Here is a 23,164-nt window from a genome sequence, read left to right as displayed (position 1 = left end):
TTTAATTTTTTAAAATTTTTATTTTTAGTTCCATTTTAAATTTTAAGACAAAATCTTGAAAATTATGTGAACTTTTAGGAATTGACATTACTCCTAATATGCCCATTTAAAGTCTTAAATTTGATGTCATGAATTTTTTCCTACATCAAGTGCAAAAAGGTCATTATCTATTTCCATTACCAGCATAAAACTTTTTTTATGTCTGCATTGTTAGAAGACATGATTATATATCTATTTTATGTCTGTATTGTTAGAAGACATGATTATATATCTATTTTATGTAATGATTGGTTTGTGTTGCTTACATGTATGTTATGTTGACACCAACAGACAAATCAAGTTTAACTGAATAAATCTTACAATCAATTTTACACTGTAGCTCAATAACAAGCATTGCGACCCCAGTTTTTCTGTTTTATTTCCTAATTCTCCTTCAATGTAGAAATCAAAAATATATTTCCCAAACAATTGACTTTACTCCAAAGCTCAGGTGCGGACCTCTTTAAATATGTTTATCTGTCATCACCGGCCCGGCTCTACCGATACCCCTTTTACCGACTGCCTCAATCCGTGACGAGGGCACGAGAGAGACGGCTCGAAGATAGAAAAGGATGGCTAGCCAGTGAATTATACACGAATGTGACCATTTATAGATGGAAGAAGAGTATATGCATTGTTTGTCTAAGTTTGGAATCTGATTTCTCGTCCTGAAGCGTTCATGTTATTTAGAGGCCAAATTGCTGCAGCAAATCTTGCAGTGTACGGAAAGCCATGAAAGTTAAAAATTCTATTCTTACCGTGCTTCGTCAGGTGTATAAATTGGTTGTGAACACAATTTTCAAAATTGAATCACATTTAAAATATCATTTTCTGCTGTAATATTGATAAAACATTGCAAGATTATCTAGAGTTTTGAAATATTTTTTTTCGGGTTACAGTGCTGTGAGGTATCAGGAGAACCTGTACCCAGGAGAACTCGTACCCAGAAATTTGGATACGAGTTCTCCAAGAGAAGTCGTATCCATCAATATCTGGGTACCAGTTCTCCTGGAGAAAAACTTGTCAATTGTATTATAAAAATCTGGGTACGAGTTCTCCTGCAGAAAAAAAATTGTCATTTCTGTCATAAAAATCTGGGTACGAGTTCTCCCGGAGAAAAAACATGGTCATTTTATCTGATAAATCTGCATGGGAATGAGTTCTCCTGGAGAGAAACTTTGTCATTTCTGTCATAAGGATCTAGGTACGAGTTCACCTGGAGAAAAAGCTATGTCTATTTTGTCATATATTGATACGAGTTTATCTTATTAAGAATTGTACCATTTTAGGTATTGGAATCTGGGTACAATTTCTCCTTGAAAAATTCGAGGATTTCACACATTAGGCCTATACATAATTTACTATGAACATGCCTTTCAATCGAATAAAAAAAGTAAATGCAATGATCAAACTTGTTTGTTGTTTTGTTTTGTTCATTTGAATTGCTGTTTGGCTAGAGACTATAATTAGTACAATTATATCACCATTAACACCAATTGCAAACCTGCGACATTGTATTTTTATAGCGTACCTCTATTCTCCGGCACATGAAGAAGAACTCGTACCCAGATTTATATGACAAAATGATAAGAACTCGTACCCAGATTTATATGACAAAATGATGAAGTTTTTCACCAGGAGAACTCGTACCCAGATTTTTGACAGAAATGACAAAGTTTTTCTCCAGGAGAACTCGTACCCAGATTTATCCAATAAAATGACAAAGTTTTTTCACCATGAGAACTTGTACCCAGATTTTTATGACAGAAATGACAAACTTTTTTCTGTAGGAGAACTCGTACCCAGATTTATCCAATAAAATGACAAAGTTTTTTCTCCGGGAGAACTCGTACCCGGCAGATTTTTATAATACAATTGAAAAGTTTTTTCTTTAAGAGAACTTGTACCCACATTTCTATTTGATAGAATGACAAAGTTTTTCTCCAGGAGAACTTGTACCCAGATATTGATGGGTACGACTTCTCTTGGAGAACTCGTACTCGGGTACGACTTCTTCAGGAGAACTCGTACCCAAATTTCTGGGTACGAGTTCTCCTGGGTACGGGTTCTCCTGGGTATGAGTTCTCCAGAAGTCTGCTGTGATGGATATATATGTTACAAAGGTTGCTTTTGGCCACACAGAGTATGCAAAAATTCTACAGCGTAGTGATTTGGTCACGGTCTGAAGTTTTCAATGAAAAACTTAAAAATATCTATCTGAGGTTGTTGCCCCTTTCCTAAGTACTGGAGAAATAGTATCCAGGGGTCCGTGTAAAATTGCCTAACTCTTTTGTATTCCTTATAGGAGTTGAATATGAGATTGATTACTGTTCGTTATCTTCACCTTTCATGTTGATATTTGATGCAAAAGTTTCATATGACCTGGAACCAATATGATTTGGCCATGGTAAAAGTTCAGTGATCGAAAAGTCTGAAATAAATTTGGAAAGGAGATTCGAAAAAACTGATGATGCAATAATTGGGATCAAATTTTAATTTTGGTACTCAGGTGATCGAAAAGTTCCTTGGCCTTCTAGTATTTTTAAGAACAGTAAGAATATAAAGATTGAATTCCTTTTTATTTTACAGGATGAACATTTCCTTCAAGTTGTCCATCTCTCTGTCCATTCTTAAAAAGGTGTAACAATATTGTGTGAGTGACAGGACACTGCAATATAGAGCAGGGAGACCACTGTTAGTTCATATGACCAGTCAGCTGGACAAAGGGCAGGGAGACCACCGGACATAACACTGAAGTTAGTTTAAGTGACCAGTCAGCTGGACAAAAAAAATCATTTACGTATATGAATGGGGGAGGATGTAACTTACAGACACACAAGGACACACAGACAATAAACCATACAAGTAATGATGGATGTGGGAAGGTATTGAGTCAAAAAGGAAATTTACAGGATAAAGGAGGTTGCCTATATACAGGTGATTAGTCATTTTAGGCATGACGTTCAATCAGTCCAAAGACTTAAGAATACACACATGTGATGAAGCCTCCACACATGATGAAACCTCCACACATGATGAAACCTCCACATGTGATGAAACCTCCACATGTGATGAAACCTCCACACATGATGAAACCTCCGCACGTGATGAAACCTCCACATGTGATGAAACCTCCACACATGATGAAACCTCCACACATGATGAAACCTCCACATGTGATCTCTGTGGGAAGACATTTAATACAGGAGGACATTTGGAAAGCCACAGAGAGACACATTCATGTGAAAAGCTTTATCCATGTGGTGTGTGCAAGAAGGTCTTTACTAAGGTGAAATCTTTACAAACACATGTGAGGATACATACAGGTGACAAACTGAATCTGTGTCATGTCTGTGGGAAGGCATTTATGCCAGGACGTGATTTTCAGAGACACTTGAGGACACATACGAGTGATAAGCCTTATAAATGTGGTGTCTGTGCAAAGGCTTTTACCGAGAAACGACATCTACAACATCACTGGAGGATACATACAGGTGATAAACCTTATACATGTGATGTCTGTGGAAAAATGTTTAGACGAACTAGTACTTTGCATAGACATGTGAGGATTCACACAGGTTATAAGCCGTATATATGTAGTTTCTGTGGGAAAGCGTTTAGTGACAAAGTTCATTTTCACAGACACTCGAGGACACATACCGGTGAGAAACCTTATAAGTGTGATGTCTGTGTAAAGGCTTTTAATGAGAGAGGACAATTAAAGAGACATGTGAGGATACACACAGGTGATAAACCTTATAAATGTGACGTCTGTGGCAAGGCATTCACTCAAAGAAGTGATTTACAGAGACACATCAGAATACACACAGGTGATAAACCTTATACATGTCATTTCTGTGGGAAGGCATTCACTCATTCTGGCCATGTAAAGCAACACATGGTGGTACACAGACGTGAAAATCCAGGTGACATCACCCAGCCATGTAAAGGCACACAAGAGCATATAAAAGATGACACACTTTGTCAATAAAAACACAATATGTTTATGAGGAGTAGCATGCAAACAAAGTTTAAAAGATAAACTACATGAATACAATTATTATTTTTTTTTAAAATGTGATATGTTGGCAATCCTATGTATATTTAGAATGTAAAATGAAAAATTGGTATTTGTAGTGTTGAACAGTTGACTAACAGACATGTTTCAGTGGCAGTGACTCGATGGTTAGAGCTTTTGCTCAGTGGGGTTGAGCTCTGTTCATGCTTTGGATGCATCAAACTGTTGAAACTTAGAGGTAGCAGGGGATAGTTTCATGTTTAAATGCCGGTCAACTTTCTTTTAAAATAAATGGAAATAGCCCATATTTGAAGTGGTACCGGTAATATTACAGGTGTAAAATAATTTTAGGATACATGTCAAGTGTAGTCAAGTGCTTAATGAAAAAGTTGATATTAATCTATATAAAACGTCGTCGAATTTGTATCTAAATATCGAATTGCCATCGCAGCACAGATTTTTTCTTCTTCTCATGTACAAATGAAGAAATTGTTACCACTGTATTTATCAGCTTGATATGAGGTGATCTCAAAGTTATGAAAATTGATGGAGTACGTAACTTTAAAAGTCATTGTACTGTGTATACTTGGATTTAATGGCAATTCGTGGTGTGAAAATTAATTTTATTCAAATAGTCATCTTTTTAAAACTTATTCATAATTTAATAATTCATAATTCAATTATTATTTTGATACAGTGTAATGCACACTGTAATTTAAAGTAGTACTATGTAATCTCGAACAGAAATGACATATTCTACCAGTATCATCTCATCTGATCAATATGATAAAAGACTGTATCATCACAATTTCCTTAATCAAAATGACAAATTATTGTAAATACGCTTTTTTGGGGTTACATTATTTACTGCAGGGAGCAAAGTTTCTTTACTTTCTGGATTCCTTTAAACCTGGCCAGCATTTACAAGGGGCCATGGAAATCGGCCAGTGGCTTTGACTGTTTTTTGTACTCTTGAAGATGTACCAGTGTACCAAGTTTGATGCCTACTAAACAAAGGGTCCTCAAGATATTGAGCGCGGAGTATATCTTCCTGGGCTTTGACATTTATAAAACATAATAGATTTACTGCTTTTTGGCAGGTGAAAACCCTGGTTCGGTATATTTATAAAAGAATTATTAGAAAAAGTTTACAGTTTTAATGTACCTAGGTTACAAATAGTAGCCTCTGCAAATTGCATGTTATTACATGCAGTGTTGAGCGAGAAATCCCCCCCCCCCCAATCGCTATCCGGGACTTTCGGCTTATGGCCGTACTACATTCACCGCTTCCCATCGTTGATGAACCTAGCCTAAGTGAAAGTGAAAGTAGAGGAAATGTTGGTACACACGAGACTCGTGTAGTTAGGCTTACGATGCTATTTCGTCAAAACCATAGTTATTTCAGTCGGTTTTAGGCCTTTGGAAGTTAACACCGGGTATATTGTGTGCTCATCGTAGATGGTACTCGAATTGAAGCATGAGTTGCGGAGGTACATGAAGAATGTTGACAAACATTTGTTTGACTTCGGTGCTGTAGAAGCGTTTAGCGCTAAGACAGATGACACAGAAATCTACGCTCAGTCTGAATCTTTTAGTAGCCACGAGGCGGGATGGAAGTTTAGGTGGTACCGTGATTCTATTGCCGCCTGTGATAGACTCCTCGTGTCTTGCTTTTGGCTGTTTGAGAAGGGTTTTCGAGCAACAAAAAGTTGTGTCTCTATTGAGAGTCTCCCCCCATCCCACAATGCCGCATTTTCAGCACTTGAGAGATTCTACATGAGTAAAGGTATGAGTTTTCTGAACAATTCATGATACATTGTAGAAAAAGTATTGTTTTGGTCTCAAGAAAAGTGTAACAACTATTTATTTCGGTATAAATGAGGTGCTTCTCCACAAGTCCTGTTCACCCTGGGATATTTGTTCTTGTTATTTTATGGTACTGTAGTAGTTAATGCTATACGGACCATGGGTAGCGGCCTGGATAGCTCAGTGGTTAGAGCACCTGACTACGTAATGCAGGGGTCCTGGACTTGATTCCCGGTCTAGCCCAACATTCCCCTCCCCCCAAATACTACAATTGGTGACATTGATCACCCCTGGATTTGCAGGTTGTCCTGCCAGGGACAAAAAGAGTCTTGGTTTTGTGTCTTTGAGGGCGAAGACAAATCAAGGGAGGGAGGAATGTAGTAGTTAATTAAGGCTTTATGAACCATGGATAGCTTAGTGGTTACAGCACCAATAGTAAAGCAGAGGTCCCAGGTTTGATTCCTGGTCCAGCTATACAACTGTTTTAATACACATTCATATAATATATACTATATACCTTCAATACACAGTGAATTTCCATTCCACTCATCCATTTTTCAAAAAGCACCCATTCCCAAAAGAAAACCCCCACACACCACCTACCTACCCCAATTTAAAATCTCATGTAATGGGAAACTTTTTTTTTGTATTGGCCTTATGTGACACTTTATAATGTAACAATATTGGCTCACAGTGACATATTTCCTAATATTTTTCTTTCCCAATCATCAAGGAAAACATCATACAACACAGCGTAATATATTTTCTGACTTTGTATAATAACTGGTTGGGTTAGGTCAGTGTTTTATATCTGTTGTCATAGGTGGTGAAGGGCTCGAAATTAACATATGCCCGTGAGTTTGTGACTGGTTAAAAGTCTGGCAGACTGACTGACATTTGTTTTAGTCAGTCCAATGGGACTGGTTAATTTTCTAAAGCATAATTTTGGAAATTATACTTATGAAATTCTATACACACATTTGGCATGCTTCGATCTGTAGATGTCAGACGAATCTGATTTGTAAATATAAATCCCACATTTAAGTGTTACAATATTGTCTGAGGCATATTGAGTTAAATTTCATTTTAATAACATTAACGAAATATGTTTAATTATTTCTGGAACACTGTTGGACTGGTAAATTTTTCTGCGGACTGGTTGAAATTATACTCCATCAGTCCGGCTGGACTGGTGACACAAAAAGTTAGCTTCAAGCCCTGTGGTGTGCTAATCAACTTCTTGCTTCCTTGTAGTGACCAGTTTTCATGTAGAGTACCAGGAATCAAAATTGAATTCCTTGTCAGACTCACTGCACCCCTGACTGCCCTGAGGTCTGACCAATGATACAATCTGGGTCACTGGGGCTCTGGTGTTAGGGTGAAATTTCTATTAAAATCTTTATACTCCTAGACACTGTGTATGATCTGTATATGATCATAATGAAAAGAGAAGCTCCTTCTACCAAAATTATGAAATGTATGGAGTTAATAATCTTGTGCTAGCATCTTTAAAAATTATTCAATCCTTAAAAATCACTTGGATGAACTTTGCTTTGATTTTGAGAAATGCAATCATTATGTATTTTACAGTTGCATAAATTATCCTATACCTTGTAGAAAACCATGAAAGATGCCTACGGCTTGGTTTTGATCGGAGTTCATCAGAAACTGATGTGACAGCTGTCCTAGCGCAGCATCTTCTATCACAGTTGATACCTCATCCTGCCAACTATTTTCTGGATCACACATCAAAAGGAAAACCAGATTTTTGTGTGGAAAACTCCTACATTTTGGAATTACACACATTGGTAAAATCATTTTTGCATGAATATATTAAAGGTTTAACTACATGTAGTATGCAAATATTGAATTATTCCCTAGGAGATCAAATAAGTATTGAATTATTTCCCAAATGAAAATCACCATTTTGATTAACAATTTCTCATTACTATTCTTGTAGAAAGTAAAATTGGAAAATATAGTACAAAGCTATTGGTCTGTGATTGTTGTCTGTTATGCATTGGGAATTGAACATTTTCTGACAACTTCTTGATAACTTGTGACAATTACAAATCTTTTCAAATTTGGTACCACATGTAAGCATTTTTGGGACAAGGGGGATACAAATTTTAAATTTCTGGACTCCTGCATCCTTAAGGGTGGGCAAAAATGGACCATTTTAAAAATATGTTTCTTCTATACAACTGCATATCTGTAAGAAAAACTAAATGCATAGTCATGTAGTGCAGGACAGCCTCTACCAAAATTGTGATTTCATCATCCCCAGGGTAGAGGTTCTGACTCCAGGGCAGGGCCAAAATTGGTATATAGTGTTAAAGTGTAAAACATTTAAAGGGTCATGGACACGGTTTGAGCTGAAAGTTTTCAAATTTTATTTTTCCATTTTTATTGTTTACAATGCTTAACTGAAGTATTTCTGAAGTATTTCTAATGGTCAACCAAAGTTTGAATATCAGTTTTTGAATTATAAGTAAGATACAGCACTTGCAATTCTTTGTTATGTAAACAAGGCTCTTGTCATTTTATTTTAGAAAATAGCGTGTTTAAAACAAAATTAGATGTGCTAAACACTAGAAACTGTTTAATTGTGTTAAAAATTCACTTATAAATTGAAAAAAATCTGCTCTAAACGAAACTTTTGCTAGTTTATTTAACTTATGTAAACAATAACATGGCACAAGCCTTGTTTACATAACAGGGACTTGTGACCTCTGTATCTCCCATGCACCTTGACTACTGACATTCCAGTTTTTGCTGATCATTAGTAACACCTTAGTTAAGCATTCTAAACATTAAAAATCAAAAAGTAAAATTTGAAAATATTTAGCTCAAATCGTATCCATGTCCCTTTAAATAACATCTTCTTTTATGCTATTGATACTAAATTGAAGTTAAATGCATAATTAGAAGGAGTAGGTAGTCCTTTACCTACCTGCAGAACTGCAGCTCTCTGAGACAATATTCAGCAGATCAGAGATCCTTCCCAATATTTTCTCGGAGAGCTACAGTTCTGCAGCTACCCTTTAGCATATTTACCAAGATAGTACAGTGATTTTTTTGGGGCCAAAATGCCACCGATATTCGGCTGTTTCCCCTCACTAAAATTAGCTATTTTTTCCCAATTATATATATATATATATATATATATATATATATATATATATATATATATGTTTTTTCCAATTTGAAATCTAGGGATATTAGGCCATTTAAAAAAAAGGTTACCGTATATTGCTGACAAAGAGTAAATACGTTTTTTTCTTCAGTTTTATTCTCCAATTCTCCAAACCACTGCACATGCAAAAGGTTTTGTAAAGAATATGTAAAACAATAGAGGCATCCATATAAGCAGATATGCAGCGAAGTATATAGTTTCCAGATACACATTAAGCCATATTGTTGACAATTTAGTTTGACCGCCATTATATATAGGGTCAGGCTAATAACAGGAAGTGGCCAACAGTATAGGGTTTTACTACAATCCGAAAAATACAAAAAGGAGAGACATTCTGGAAACTTGATTATTACAATATTTACAAGATTATGGGTACAAATGCTGGTGAATTGATAATTTATTATTTTCTTTATGAATTTAGACAATAAGTATTTTTTAAAAAAATAAATAAATAATATCTATACAAAGTGTGACTTTCAGTAGATATTTAATGTTAAATAATGATTTATGATTTTAAATCAGATCTGAAATAAATCTCAAACAAAAAAATTGTTATTTGATTATTTTATGCATCTTTACCATTTTAATTTACTATGAATGATTTTTCCCAATTTGAGGAAAATATCGCTATTTTTTCCCAATTCAAAAGGAGGGGTAGTAGTTTGAAAAAAAAAATATCACTGTAGTAAATTTCGTGATTCCAGGGGTAGGAGTTTTGGTTCCAGGGTGGGGCCAAAATTATCATAGTGATTATTGTTTTTATCATTTGAAAGAATTATTTTTTTAAAGTGTGCAGTTATTCTATAAAAACTAAATGCATATTAGGAAAAGCAGAAAGTTATGTACCAAAATTGTGAATGTTGCAATCCCAGGGTTTCTGAATCTAGGGCAGGTCCAAAATCGTCATATAGATAAAGTGTTCATACATGTTATGTAAAGTCTTCATCACACAGTATAGGCACTTTTGAGGACATTTGTGTTTTAAGAGCACATCTTGTTTTGTATTGCTGCTGAATATTAGAATTTAGCTTAAATATGTAGAACAGGAAAATTATTATAGATTTCAAAGCCCTGGGGCTAGTGATACTTTCAAGTAATACTCAGGTCACGAAGTGACTGATAAAGCCTGTAAACCTCTTGTTAAATCATCAAGACTTGTTTCATGTATACATATGTACACTGTATATATACATACATACATACATACATACATACATACATACATACATACATACATACATACATATATATATATATATATATATATATATAAAAGCACTAAATTCCCACAACACCCGGGGTTGTTCCTGGTTGTTGTGTCGTTGGTCATTTTAGTGCTTTATATATATATATATATATATATATATATATATATATATATACTGGTAGTGATATTGAAGATGACAACTTTGTTGGAAAATTTAGAAGGCATGGCACAGCTATCAGAAGTAGAACTCCAGTCCGCCAGTTATGTAAACAAGCCATCGCGATCTCTTTTTGCAAACAATATTAAATGTATAAGAATCTCCGAAACTACGAGGGACAACCTGCAATTATTCCAGTGTGTGCAATGACTGATGATGCCTATGAAATTGCCTTGTATGATGCAGAAAATGACTTTTTGTTAAGATGTGTACAGCCTAGGTTTCTCTTCAATGATGAAGTATGTAGTCTTCCAATATCCTCTATAATTGATCTGTGGTTTGTCATAAACCACAGCTTGTTTTGTACAAAACAGGCGGACGATACAGTGAACACGTGGAAGGGGACATGTAATCTGTGCCCGCAGCTAGGAGACGATTTACTACAATCCGCTGTCACAAATTCAACCTTGATGTTTAAACCAGATTATACAACTCAAATGTCATGATCTGCCAGATGGGGGAGCTAAAAGAGCGGACGAGAGGTGAGATTTCTTATAGTACCGTAAACCAACTTTTATTCGCGTTCGAGAAATTTTTGAGAGGTTAGTGAGAACCTCATCATCGTGAATATTTCTCATCGCAAACCAGTCCTTTAATATTTTTGTATGTTTAAGATAATGTTGGTCGCGAAAAATTGTTGCCGCGAACCAGTTCATCACTGGGAAGTCGCGAAATGAAGTTGTCGCGAAATGAAGTTGTCGCGAATAAAGGTTGGTTTACAGTATACAGTTATTGACGGGGTTCGAGGACAACAGCTGTTTTGTTTGACCCGAGAACGGGTCTGTTGCCCGAAGCCGTAGGACCCAGTCAATAACTGTTTTGTTATACATCTTCATTTTAGGTTGTTTTTACTAGATGCACATGGTTTGTTGACTTTAAACATGTTAAACAGGACAGTGTGATTGTGTACATTTATCACCGATTCCACTAGTTTAAAAGAAAACATACCCAATATCCTAATTGATAATTATATATTTCGTGTATCTGCTCTGCTTTTCATCAACTAAATTCTGTATTTCATCACCAGTCAGATCAGTGAACCTCGCCATTACGTAAACAAATCAGCAGACCCAAGAATCATGTGACTTACGTATAGCTTTAACATGAATAAAATAAAAATAAACTTCATCTTATACAATTGATTCTAGAAAATGAACAAATAATTTTTCTATATTCTTGCTGTCCCTACTTTGAAGAATTAAATGAATTTCATCTTCCGTTGCTGTCGCAAAATGTGCATCCGCCATTTCTCTTTATCCAAACGGCACGAAAAGATAACTCGAGTTAGCGCCATATGACGTCATCGGTCAACAGTCTTTTTTAACAGTCGATTTTAAAACAGTTCCCGGTCCAACAGTCGCCAGAACAGTCAAAATGTTGGACTTATTTTAGTAGGAGTTATATAGGAACTGTTTTATAGGGGTATAACAATTCTCTCTGCTCAATGGAGGATGTTAATTTGTGCCTGTATGCCCATGAGTCAGTAAAATATGTATCAAATACTGTTTGAACTTGAGTACTAAACCCCAGTCTCCAAGATTTGAAAGATGACCTCTATTGTTTTTAAAGTCAAAGGTCACCCATGGCAATGATGGTGTTTCTATATACCAATCTCGCTTTTACATGAACAGTCTATATCTGAGGAATGAACCATCTTGTTTCTGTGCAAATCGGAATGTTATGTACAATGGATCAACATTTTGTGTCGCAATCTTGCGCGTCGACTTGTACATGTTGAAATGATTGCTGTAATATTATGCCATGTATCACATGTACTCTTAAAGATAAAACGTCACCGAAAGAGACTAATTGACTGAAAGCTGTATGCCCCTGTAGTTTTGCGGAATTTTGGTTTGATATCATAAATTAATTTTATCCTCCTTACGGTATGATTTCAAATCCCAACTGTTCAAGCCTATTGCACTACATACAGTATTTCGAAAGAACTTATCCGTAAATGTTTTTTTTTTGCCCCTATGTAGTCAGAGGTGAAAATTGCTTTGCGGCACGTGGTGATCATTGTAAAGGATAAAGGCTGATAAGTTTCTGAATAAGGACACTTAATGACCTGACCACACGCTGTCTTATATTTATAGTCTTTGTACAAGATAATTGTTCAAGGTGAAGGTCTTGAATTAAAAATAAATTAAATAAATTAAAACGCTTGTTAGAGCCAAATCGTAGTGGCAGATAGACATTAGACACCCATGGATACTTCATACAAGAAATGCTTATGGTAAGATTGTTGGTTGTAATTTTGAATAAAGATTATTTGATAAAGGTGAAAATCTCCCATAAAGAAGTAAAAAAAAAAAAAAAAGAATTGTAATACCGACATTAGAGGTTCATACTAATGGAAGACACGAGTTCTTTTGGTCACATGATTTGTACTGACCTTTATTTGGCAAATGTCTTACATTTTGTTACTATGGTACCGACACTTGTTCCACTGACACACAGTCTCTCAGATTCTAGGCCTTTAGGCGTTATGTTAATTTCAGAGTAATCTTGATTCCAATCAAAGTTCACTTCGTTGAAAACTTTTAACACTTTCCATCAAAACTGGAGAATTTAGTAACCTCAAAGCTATTAATGAGGGTGGTCACTGATCCACATTTATTTTATGCAATGGTCCTAAGGACAATCTACTATTTTTTTTGGCCAGAATGTAAAGAAATACTTGAGTCTGGTTTATTTATTGGAAAACATGTACAGATGTATATACATTGTATATATAGATCATGAAATATACTTCGCAAGAATTTCTTGAAAGACTTGTCATACTTTCAGGGGTGACCATCCTTTGAGAATCGAAAAGGAGCCATCACACCTTACCGGATAGCATACACGGACGTCGCACGGATACAAGTGATTGTGACGTAATGCTGTCCGTTAGTATCCGTTGATGAAAGTTGTTCCCGCCGCTGCTCCGGGATCCTGCGATCGGTGTATGAAGCGTATAAAAGGCATAATAACCACACGATTACTGGACACGTACCGGGCAATTAACGGTCGATTAACGGACCTTACCGTCTGAATAACGGACAAGTATCAGATTTAACGAACACGCATTGTCGCACACCACGGTGTTTAGCCCACACACGCTCACTGGATGGAGAGAATCGATTAGAAGCACCCGTGAGTAACGGGCGATGACGAACATGGGACGCACGAGAAACTGATAGAACGTTCATTCAACGTTAGACGAACGGCCTTGTAACAGGAAAAAACCCCACACGAGTTCCTATTAAAACGCATAACAACGCATAGGTACTGTGCACTAAGCGGACTCTACAGTCCGGTGTTATCCGTTTCAAGTTTTGAACATTTTCAAGTTTTGAACATGCTCAAAACTTTCCGTCGGATAGACCAGACTTCGCCGGACGGGGAACGCGTTGACCGAAAGAGAAATGGACAAGAAACGCAAAGGAACGGAGACGAACGGATTGACAATTTTGTTATCCGTTGGACGTCCGTTAGCTTTATCCGGTAGGGTGTGGCTGCTGCACACTGAAGACCCATGAGTGAACTTCAGCATCTTAAACTACATTATATTTATAGATACCTGTGCTTTAAAAGTAATTTCTTTTTCAAAAGGATTATGATGTTATTGTTTTTCTGAATTTTTAGTGACGGATTACATGTTTGAATTATTTACGATACATGTAGCAGACTATAGCAAATATGACATGTCATGTCAATTCGAGCACATGTATACAAATTTAGAATAACCCATGACATCAGCGTTTTCAAAGGCAGGCGTATTGTTATGTGGAATTGCCAGACATTTTGTTGATAGTATATTGCTTTAAAAACTCAAATGGGGAAATAGACACATGTATCGGCCGTATATTCCTTGGTCTTTTAAATTTTGTTACCTGGCTGGATAGCTTGGTGGGTTAATGTGATAACTGCTAATCTGAACTCGGTAAATCACGGTTTCAATCAAGTCAAGCAGAAGTTTTTAATTTCTACTAAAACTGCATTTTTTCATTAGATAAGGACAAACAGAAGATTTTATTTTCTACTAAAACTGCATTTCCTCCATTATATAAGGTGAAGCTACGTGTATTGTCTGACATATCCTCCACGTCCCATCAGTTTGTTTTTCGGTGTCTTATTATTATTATTATTTTTTTTTTTTTTTAGATCTATAACTCTGTAATATGGAGAACTTTCTCAAGTAACAATACTATTGTGTTGATTACAGTACACAGATTTCCAGGATTCAGATAAAGAACTCAACATTACAAAACAGAGAAAATAAATTCAGGTAAGTATATATATAACTCGGGGAACATCCAGGTACTCTCTATAGAATTTTGGTAATGGGGAGATACTGATAATGTAAATCACGTTTTATTTGCGAGTTATTATTTACATGTAAGTTCGTCATACTAATCATTTGCAAAAAATGAAATCTCGCGAATATCCTCTTACATACAGAATATATTTATTATCAATAAGTAATTATTCACGAAAGCTTTGTATTGTGAATAAATACATCATTGTATACGCGCTAAAACAAGGTCCCGCGAAATGAAAGTGATCTACAGTATGAATATTTGCCACAAAAGTTACATGTAGTAGTAACCAGATAATTTGTCATGAACTAGAACCAATATCATTTTACCAAGGTGAATAGGCAATGATGGAAAAGTTAGAATATCCATTCAGACAATAATTTTGCAAAACAGAAGAAAAGATCAATTGTGATCTATTTTTATTTTTGTATTCAGATGACCAAGAAGTTCCCTTGTCTTCTAGTTAAAACTTGCAAACTAACAGGGTTTAGTTTTTTTGCCCAACAAACAATATTGAAAACAAAACGTAACCCATGGGGATCCGGGTTAGAATACATGTAGGTCCCCATTACCCCTTGTTTGTCGTAAGAGACGACTAAATGGGGCGGTCCTTTGGACGAGACCGCAAAAACCGAGGTCCCGTGTCATAGCAGGTGTGGCACAATAAAGATCCCTCCCTGCTCAATGGCCATAAGGTCCGGGCATAGACCATAATTTTGCAGCCCTTCATCGGCAGTGGTGACGTCTCCATATGAGTGAAATATTCTCGAGAGGGACGTTAAACAATATTCAATCAATCAATTAACCTGAATTCCTATTTATTTTACAGGATGAACATTTCCTTCAAGTTGTCCATCTTTCTGTCCATTCTTAAAAAGGTGTATCAATATTGTGTGAGTGACAGGACACTGCAATATAGAGCAGGGAGACCACTGTTAGTTCATATGACCAGTCAGCTGGACAAAGGGCAGGGAGACCACCGGACATAACACTGAAGTTAGTTTAAGTGACCAGTCAGCTAGACAAAGAGCCACATTAATTAATTGGGAAAAGATAAAGCCACACTGCGACTTATCATGATATGTTATCACAGCTTTGTCATTTCTGAACCCGGGTTCAACCCTGTATATATTTCAAAGTACAGTTTTTAAACAATTAGAAAACGCACAGTGACGCTACTTTATACATGTGATTTATGTGCGAATTTGTGCAATAAAACTTTAACTTATTTTATTTGTACACATGCTGACGCACATTTAATAAACTATGCAGGGCTGACGTCAGGAATAGGAATAGGAAATGCATTATATATCGGTATACCTGTACCAACTCACGACGATAGCAGATATTTTTTTTTTACATTCACTGAATTTTATATTTCCTTTGACATTGATATTGCTTTCATCGTAGACAGTTGCAAACCAGTTCAATCCGGCTTTTTAGTTCCACCTGTCCGCGTAATCATTACCAAATATGGAGCGTCGTCAAGGTCAAAGGTTGTATTGACTGGAACAAATGTTCAAAGTAACCCAATTGGTCAACAATATATTTCAGTACTTGAATCTAACTTATATTTAAAAGAAAATACTTAAAAATATAAACAATAAAATGTCTCTCTCTGTTGTTTTATCGGGTGATGAAGGTAGTAATTAATTACTGAAATCATTAGCCGTGCACGCATTCCAAATGGCAATTCAACACCACAAACAAAAGGATAAATTCCCCATTTGTCTATTTTATGTGCGTTTTAAATTTCTATGTTAAGATTTATTAAATGATATCGAATATTTATGAATTCCACACACATTAAAGGGGTTTTATGTTCCCGTCCCACCCCCTGCGTTACGTAGATTTAGTTAATGCATTCGGAAGGTTTAAAAGACAATATGGAGACACGTCCGGATTCCCGGTTAAACATTCTGCGATGTAAAAAATTCACGATGTTGAAACTGCCTGTGTTAGTAATACTATTGGTATATTTTGTGGATATTGGTGAGTACAGTGATTCTATAATTACGTTTTTACATCATCAACAATGCTTGCGTGGATTAGTTTCACGAAATTGTTAATTTTGTATCCTCACACTCTGAATTGTATGAAGAAAATTATTTCATTTCCATTGTATATGTCTGTAAATATGATACCTACATGGTATGCTGTTGGTTGCTAATTTATTTTGCATTAAAAACACGCTGTGATTAGTCAGTACTTGGTGAATTAGATGCTGGGATTAAAACATAGTGATGATATGTGCAGCCTGTGATGGTAATATTCTCATCAGCCAGGAGTTAGGCTTGCAACGAAGATTTTTTTATGCTCTGCCATGAATATATCCGGGGCATATAGTGTTTGTCATGTCCGTCTTCCGTCCTTCCATCACACCTTGCGTTAAATTCAGTTTCAAAGAAATTATTCAAGGTATTTTTATCAAACCCTATATCCTGATATATATTCGTGACATTTATTTAACTACATCAATATTTATGACCTTGACATTACTTTTGTCCTTCACCACTTTTCCCTATTTGGTGTGTAACTCAGTTACAAAGCAACTATTGACAATATTTTTATGAAAACTCTTGCACTGATACATATATTAGTGGTCGCTATTCAACTGTGGGCATTATTTTTCAAACTTGACCTTCCTTGTGACCAAGGAAACTGAGATGACCATTAAACTCTAGGTGCAGTCGGAACATCGCTCGGTCTTTCCCGTCAAGTCGAGAGAAAAAAAAAAACCTAATTTGTTTCGTACTTGACTGAAAAGGCTGAGTGATGTTCCGATTGGAGCAGTGAAAACATGCATATATACACGCACGTGCATGCGCATGCTGACTTTACCCCATAGCATTCGGCTTAACATCGCTTATATATTTTCTGCGTGGACCTCGCGCAACAAGCCGATTTATCTAAGAGAAAACGGTTTCTAATGATATTCCAAGTTCACATCTTGAACCCCAACGAAATACCCGCGAAGGCGCCATAAACTGTGGCGATCATTTCACTTCAGTTAATACGGAATGGAAAGAAGCTGACAATGTCTCCCTCTTTTTCTTCGAAAGATTTTTTTCTATTTGATATAATTCTTATGATTATTCCCAACATATATTTCTTCCTGGGTCATGTCCAAGCCTGCTATTCTTATAAATCAAACTCTACACATGGAATACAAACACAGACAAGTGGATGACAGAAATATAATTAGTTCTATTAGCGATGCTTTTTAAATTCTAGATTATGAAGTTTAAACATAGATAACAGTTTCTGCTTTCTTTCTAAAAACTCCCTTTTTATCTATAAATCGTTAACTATTAACCTACAATGACTATATGGCCAAACATATAACACTAGGTTATTTACAATGAAGGTAATAACAAACATATAACACTAAGTTATTTACATTGAAGATAATAACAAATAACACTAGGTTATTTACAATGAAGATAATAACAAGTAACACTAGGTTATTTACAATGAAGATAATAACAAATAACACTAGGTTATTTACAATGAAGATAATAACAAACATATAACACTAGGTTATTTACAATGAAGATAATAACAAATAACACTAGGTTATTTACAATGAAGATAATACCAAACAAATAACACTAGGTTATTTACAATGAAGATAAAAACAAACATATAACACTAGGTTATTTACAATGAAGATAATACCAAACATATAACACTAAGTTATTTACAATGAAGATAATAACAAACATATAACACTAGGTTATTTACAATGAAGATAATACCAAACATATAACACTAGGTTATTTACAATGAAGATAATAGCAAACATGTAACACTAGGTTATTTACAATGAAGATAATACCAAACATATAATACTAGGTTATTTACAATGAAGATAATAAGAAACATATAACACTAGGTTATTTACAATGAAGATAATAACATATAACACTAGGTTATTTACAATGAAGTTAATAACAAATAACACTAGGTTATTTACAATGAAGATAATAAGAAACATATAACACTAGGTTATTTACAATGAAGATAATAAGAAACATATAACACTAGGTTATTTACAATGAAGATAATAACAAACATATAACACTAGGTTATTTACAATGAAGATAATAAGAAACATATAACACTAGGTTATTTACAATGAAGATAATAACATATAACACTAGGTTATTTACAATGAAGATAATAACAAATAACACTAGGTTATTTACAATGAAGATAATAAGAAACATATAACACTAGGTTATTTACAATGAAGATAATAACATATAACACTAGGTTATTTACAATGAAGATAATAACAAATAACACTAGGTTATTTACAATGAAGATAATAAGAAACATGTAACACTAGGTTATTTACATTGAAGATAATAACAAATATATAACACTAGGTTATTTACAATGAAGATGATAACAAAATACAACACTAGGTTATTGACAATGAAGATAATAGCAAACATATAACACTAGGTTATTTACAATGAAGATAATAAGAAACATGTAACACTAGGTTATTTACATTGAAGATAATAACAAATATATAACACTAGGTTATTTACAATGAAGATGATAACAAAATACAACACTAGGTTATTGACAATGAAGATAATAGCAAACATATAACACTAGGTTATTTACAATGAAGATAATAACAAACATATAGCACTATGTTATTTACAGTGAAGATAAAAACAAACATACAACACTAGGTTATTTACAATGAAGATAAAAACAAACATATAACACTAGGTTATTTACATTGAAGATAATAACAAACATATAACACTAGGTTATTTACATTGAAGATAATAACAAATATATAACACTAGGTTATTTACATTGAAGATAATAACAAATATTTAACACTAGGTTATTTACAATGAAGATAATAACAAACATACAACACTAGGTTATTTACAATGAAGATAATAACAAATATATAACACTAGGTTATTTACAATGAAGATAACACGAAACATATAACACTAGGTTACTTACAATGAAGATAATAACACACATATAACACTAGGTTATTTACAATGAAGATAATAACATATAACACTAGGTTATTTACAATGAAGATAATAACAAACATATAACACTAGGTTATTTACAATGAAAATAATAACATACATATAACACTAGGTTATTTACAATGAAGATAATAACAAACATATAACACTAGGTTATTTACAATGAATATAATAACAAACATATAACACTAGGTTATTTACAATGAAGATAATAACAAACATATAACACTAGGTTATTTACAATGAAGATAATAACATATAACACTAGGTTATTTACAATGAAGATAATAATAAACATATAACACTAGGTTATTTACAATGAAGATAATAACAAACATATAACACTAGGTTATTTACAATGAAGATAAAAACACACATATAACACTAGGTTATTTACAATGAAGATAAAAACACACATATAACACTAGGTTATTTACAATGAAGATAATAACAAACATATAACACTAGGTTATTTACAATGAAGATAAAAACACACATATAACACTAGGTTATTTACAATGAAGATAATAACAAACATATAACACTAGGTTATTTAGAATGAAGATAATACCAAACATATAACACTAGGTTATTTACAATGAAGATAATAACAAACATATAACACTAGGTTATTTACAATGAAGATAATAAGAAACATATAACACTAGGTTATTTACAATGAAAATAATAACAAACATATAACACTAGGTTATTTACAATGAAGATAATAACAAATAACACTAGGTTATTTACAATGAATATAATAACAAATATATAACACTTGGTTATTTACAATGAATATAATAACAAACATATAACACTAGGTTATTTACAATGAAGATAATAACAAACATATAACACTAGGTTATTTACAATGAATATAATAACAAACATATAACACTAGGTTATTTACAATGAAGATAATAACAAATATATAACACTAGGTTATTTACAATGAAGATAATAACAAACATATAACACTAGGTTATTTACAATGAAGATAATAACAAACATATAACACTAGGTTATTTACAATGAAGATAATAACAAACATATAACACTAGGTTATTTACAATGAAGATAATAACATATAACACTAGGTTATTTACAATGAAGATAATAACAAACATATAACACTAGGTTATTTACAATGAAGATAACACGAAACATATAACACTAGGTTACTTACAATGAAGATAAAAACACACATATAACACTAGGTTATTTACAATGAAGATAATAACAAACATATAACACTAGGTTATTTACAATGAAGATAATAACAAACATATAACACTAGGTTATTTACAATGAAGATAATAACAAACATATAACACTAGGTTATTTACAATGAAGATAATAACAAACATATAACACTAGGTTATTTACAATGAAGATAATAACAAACATATAACACTAGGTTATTTACAATGAAGATAATAACAAACATATAACACTAGGTTATTTACAATGAAGATAATAACATATAACACTAGGTTATTTACAATGAAGATAATAACAAACATATAACACTAGGTTATTTACAATGAAGATAATAACAAACATATAACACTAGGTTATTTACAATGAAGATAATAACATATAACACTAGGTTATTTACAATGAAGATAATAACAAACATATAACACTAGGTTATTTACAATGAAGATAACACGAAACATATAACACTAGGTTACTTACAATGAAGATAAAAACACACATATAACACTAGGTTATTTACAATGAAGATAATAACAAACATATAACACTAGGTTATTTACAATGAAGATAATAACAAACATGTAACACTAGGTTATTTACAATGAAGATAATAACAAACATATAACACTAGGTTATTTACAATGAAGATAATAACAAACATATAACACTAGGTTATTTACAGTGAAGATAAAAACAAACATATAACACTAGGTTATTTACAATGAAGATAATAACAAATATATAACACTAGGTTATTTACAATGAAGATAATAACAAACATATAACACTAGGTTATTTACAATGAAGATAATAACAAACATATAACACTAGGTTATTTACAATGAAGATAATAACAAACATATAACACTAGGTTATTTACAATGAAGATAATAACAAACATATAACACTAGGTTATTTACAATGAAGATAATAACATATAACACTAGGTTATTTACAATGAAGATAATAACAAACATATAACACTAGGTTATTTACAATGAAGATAACACGAAACATATAACACTAGGTTACTTACAATGAAGATAAAAACACACATATAACACTAGGTTATTTACAATGAAGATAAAAACAAACATATAACACTAGGTTATTTACAATGAAGATAATAACAAATATATAACACTAGGTTATTTACAATGAAGATAATAATAAACATATAACACTAGGTTATTTACAATGAAGATAATAATAAACATATAACACTAGGTTATTTACAATGAAGATAAAAACACACATACAACATTAGGTTATTTACAATGAAGATAATAACAAACATATAACACTAGGTTATTTACAATGAAAATAACATATAACACTAGGTTATTTACAATGAAGATAATGACAAACATATAACACTAGGTTATTTACAATGAAGATAATGACAAACATATAACACTAGGTTATTTACAATGAAGATCATAACAAACATATAACACTAGGTTATTTACAATGAAGATAATGACAAACATATAACACTAGGTTATTTACAATGAAGATAAAAACAAACATATAACACTAGCTTATTGACAATGAATTTAATACCAAACACAACACTAGGTTATTTACAATGAAGATAATAAAAAACATATAACACTAGGTTATTTAGAATGAAGATAATACCAAAGATATAACACTAGGTTATTTACAATGAAGTTAAAAACAAACATATAACACTAGGTTATTTACAATGAAAATAAAAACAAATATATAACACTAGGTTATTTACAATGAAGATAATAACAAACATATAACAATAGGTTATTTACAATGAAGATAATAACAAACAAATAACACTAGATTATTTACAATGAAGATAATAATAAACATATAACACTAGGTTATTTACAATGAAGATAATAATAAACATATAACACTAGGTTATTTACAATGAAGATAAAAACAAACATATAACACTAGGTTATTTACAATGAAGATAATACCAAACATATAACACTAGGTTATTTACAATGAAGATAATAACAAACATATAACACTAGGTTATTTACAATGAAGATAAAAACAAACATATAACACTAGCTTATTGACAATGAATTTAATACCAAACACAACACTAGGTTATTTACAATGAAGATAATAAAAAA

General features: G+C 33.1%; 1 protein-coding gene and 2 pseudogenes across 1 annotated transcript; all 3 read left to right on the top strand.

The window, feature by feature from the left end:
• The first annotated feature begins 571 nt into the window (after nucleotides 1-571).
• On the top strand, nucleotides 572-4,344 carry LOC125654506 (zinc finger protein 239-like). Its single transcript, XM_056142862.1, has 2 exons — nucleotides 572-664; nucleotides 2,629-4,344. The coding sequence occupies exon 2, from the start codon at nucleotides 2,996-2,998 to the stop codon at nucleotides 4,028-4,030; it is 1,035 nt and encodes a 344-aa protein (XP_055998837.1). The 5' UTR covers nucleotides 572-664; nucleotides 2,629-2,995; the 3' UTR covers nucleotides 4,031-4,344.
• Nucleotides 4,345-5,379: 1,035 nt separating this feature from the next.
• Nucleotides 5,380-7,795, top strand: LOC125656938 (uncharacterized; annotated as a pseudogene).
• A 2,834-nt stretch (nucleotides 7,796-10,629) lies between these two features.
• LOC130048821 (uncharacterized) lies at nucleotides 10,630-16,030 on the top strand (annotated as a pseudogene).
• Nucleotides 16,031-23,164: the final 7,134 nt, after the last annotated feature.

The sequence above is a fragment of the Ostrea edulis genome, chromosome 7 (genome assembly GCF_947568905.1).
Source record: "Ostrea edulis chromosome 7, xbOstEdul1.1, whole genome shotgun sequence".
Classification (NCBI taxonomy): Eukaryota; Metazoa; Mollusca; class Bivalvia; order Ostreida; family Ostreidae; genus Ostrea; species Ostrea edulis.
The sequence above is the reverse complement of the archived record's forward strand: the minus strand, read 5'-3'. Positions and strand labels throughout refer to the sequence as shown.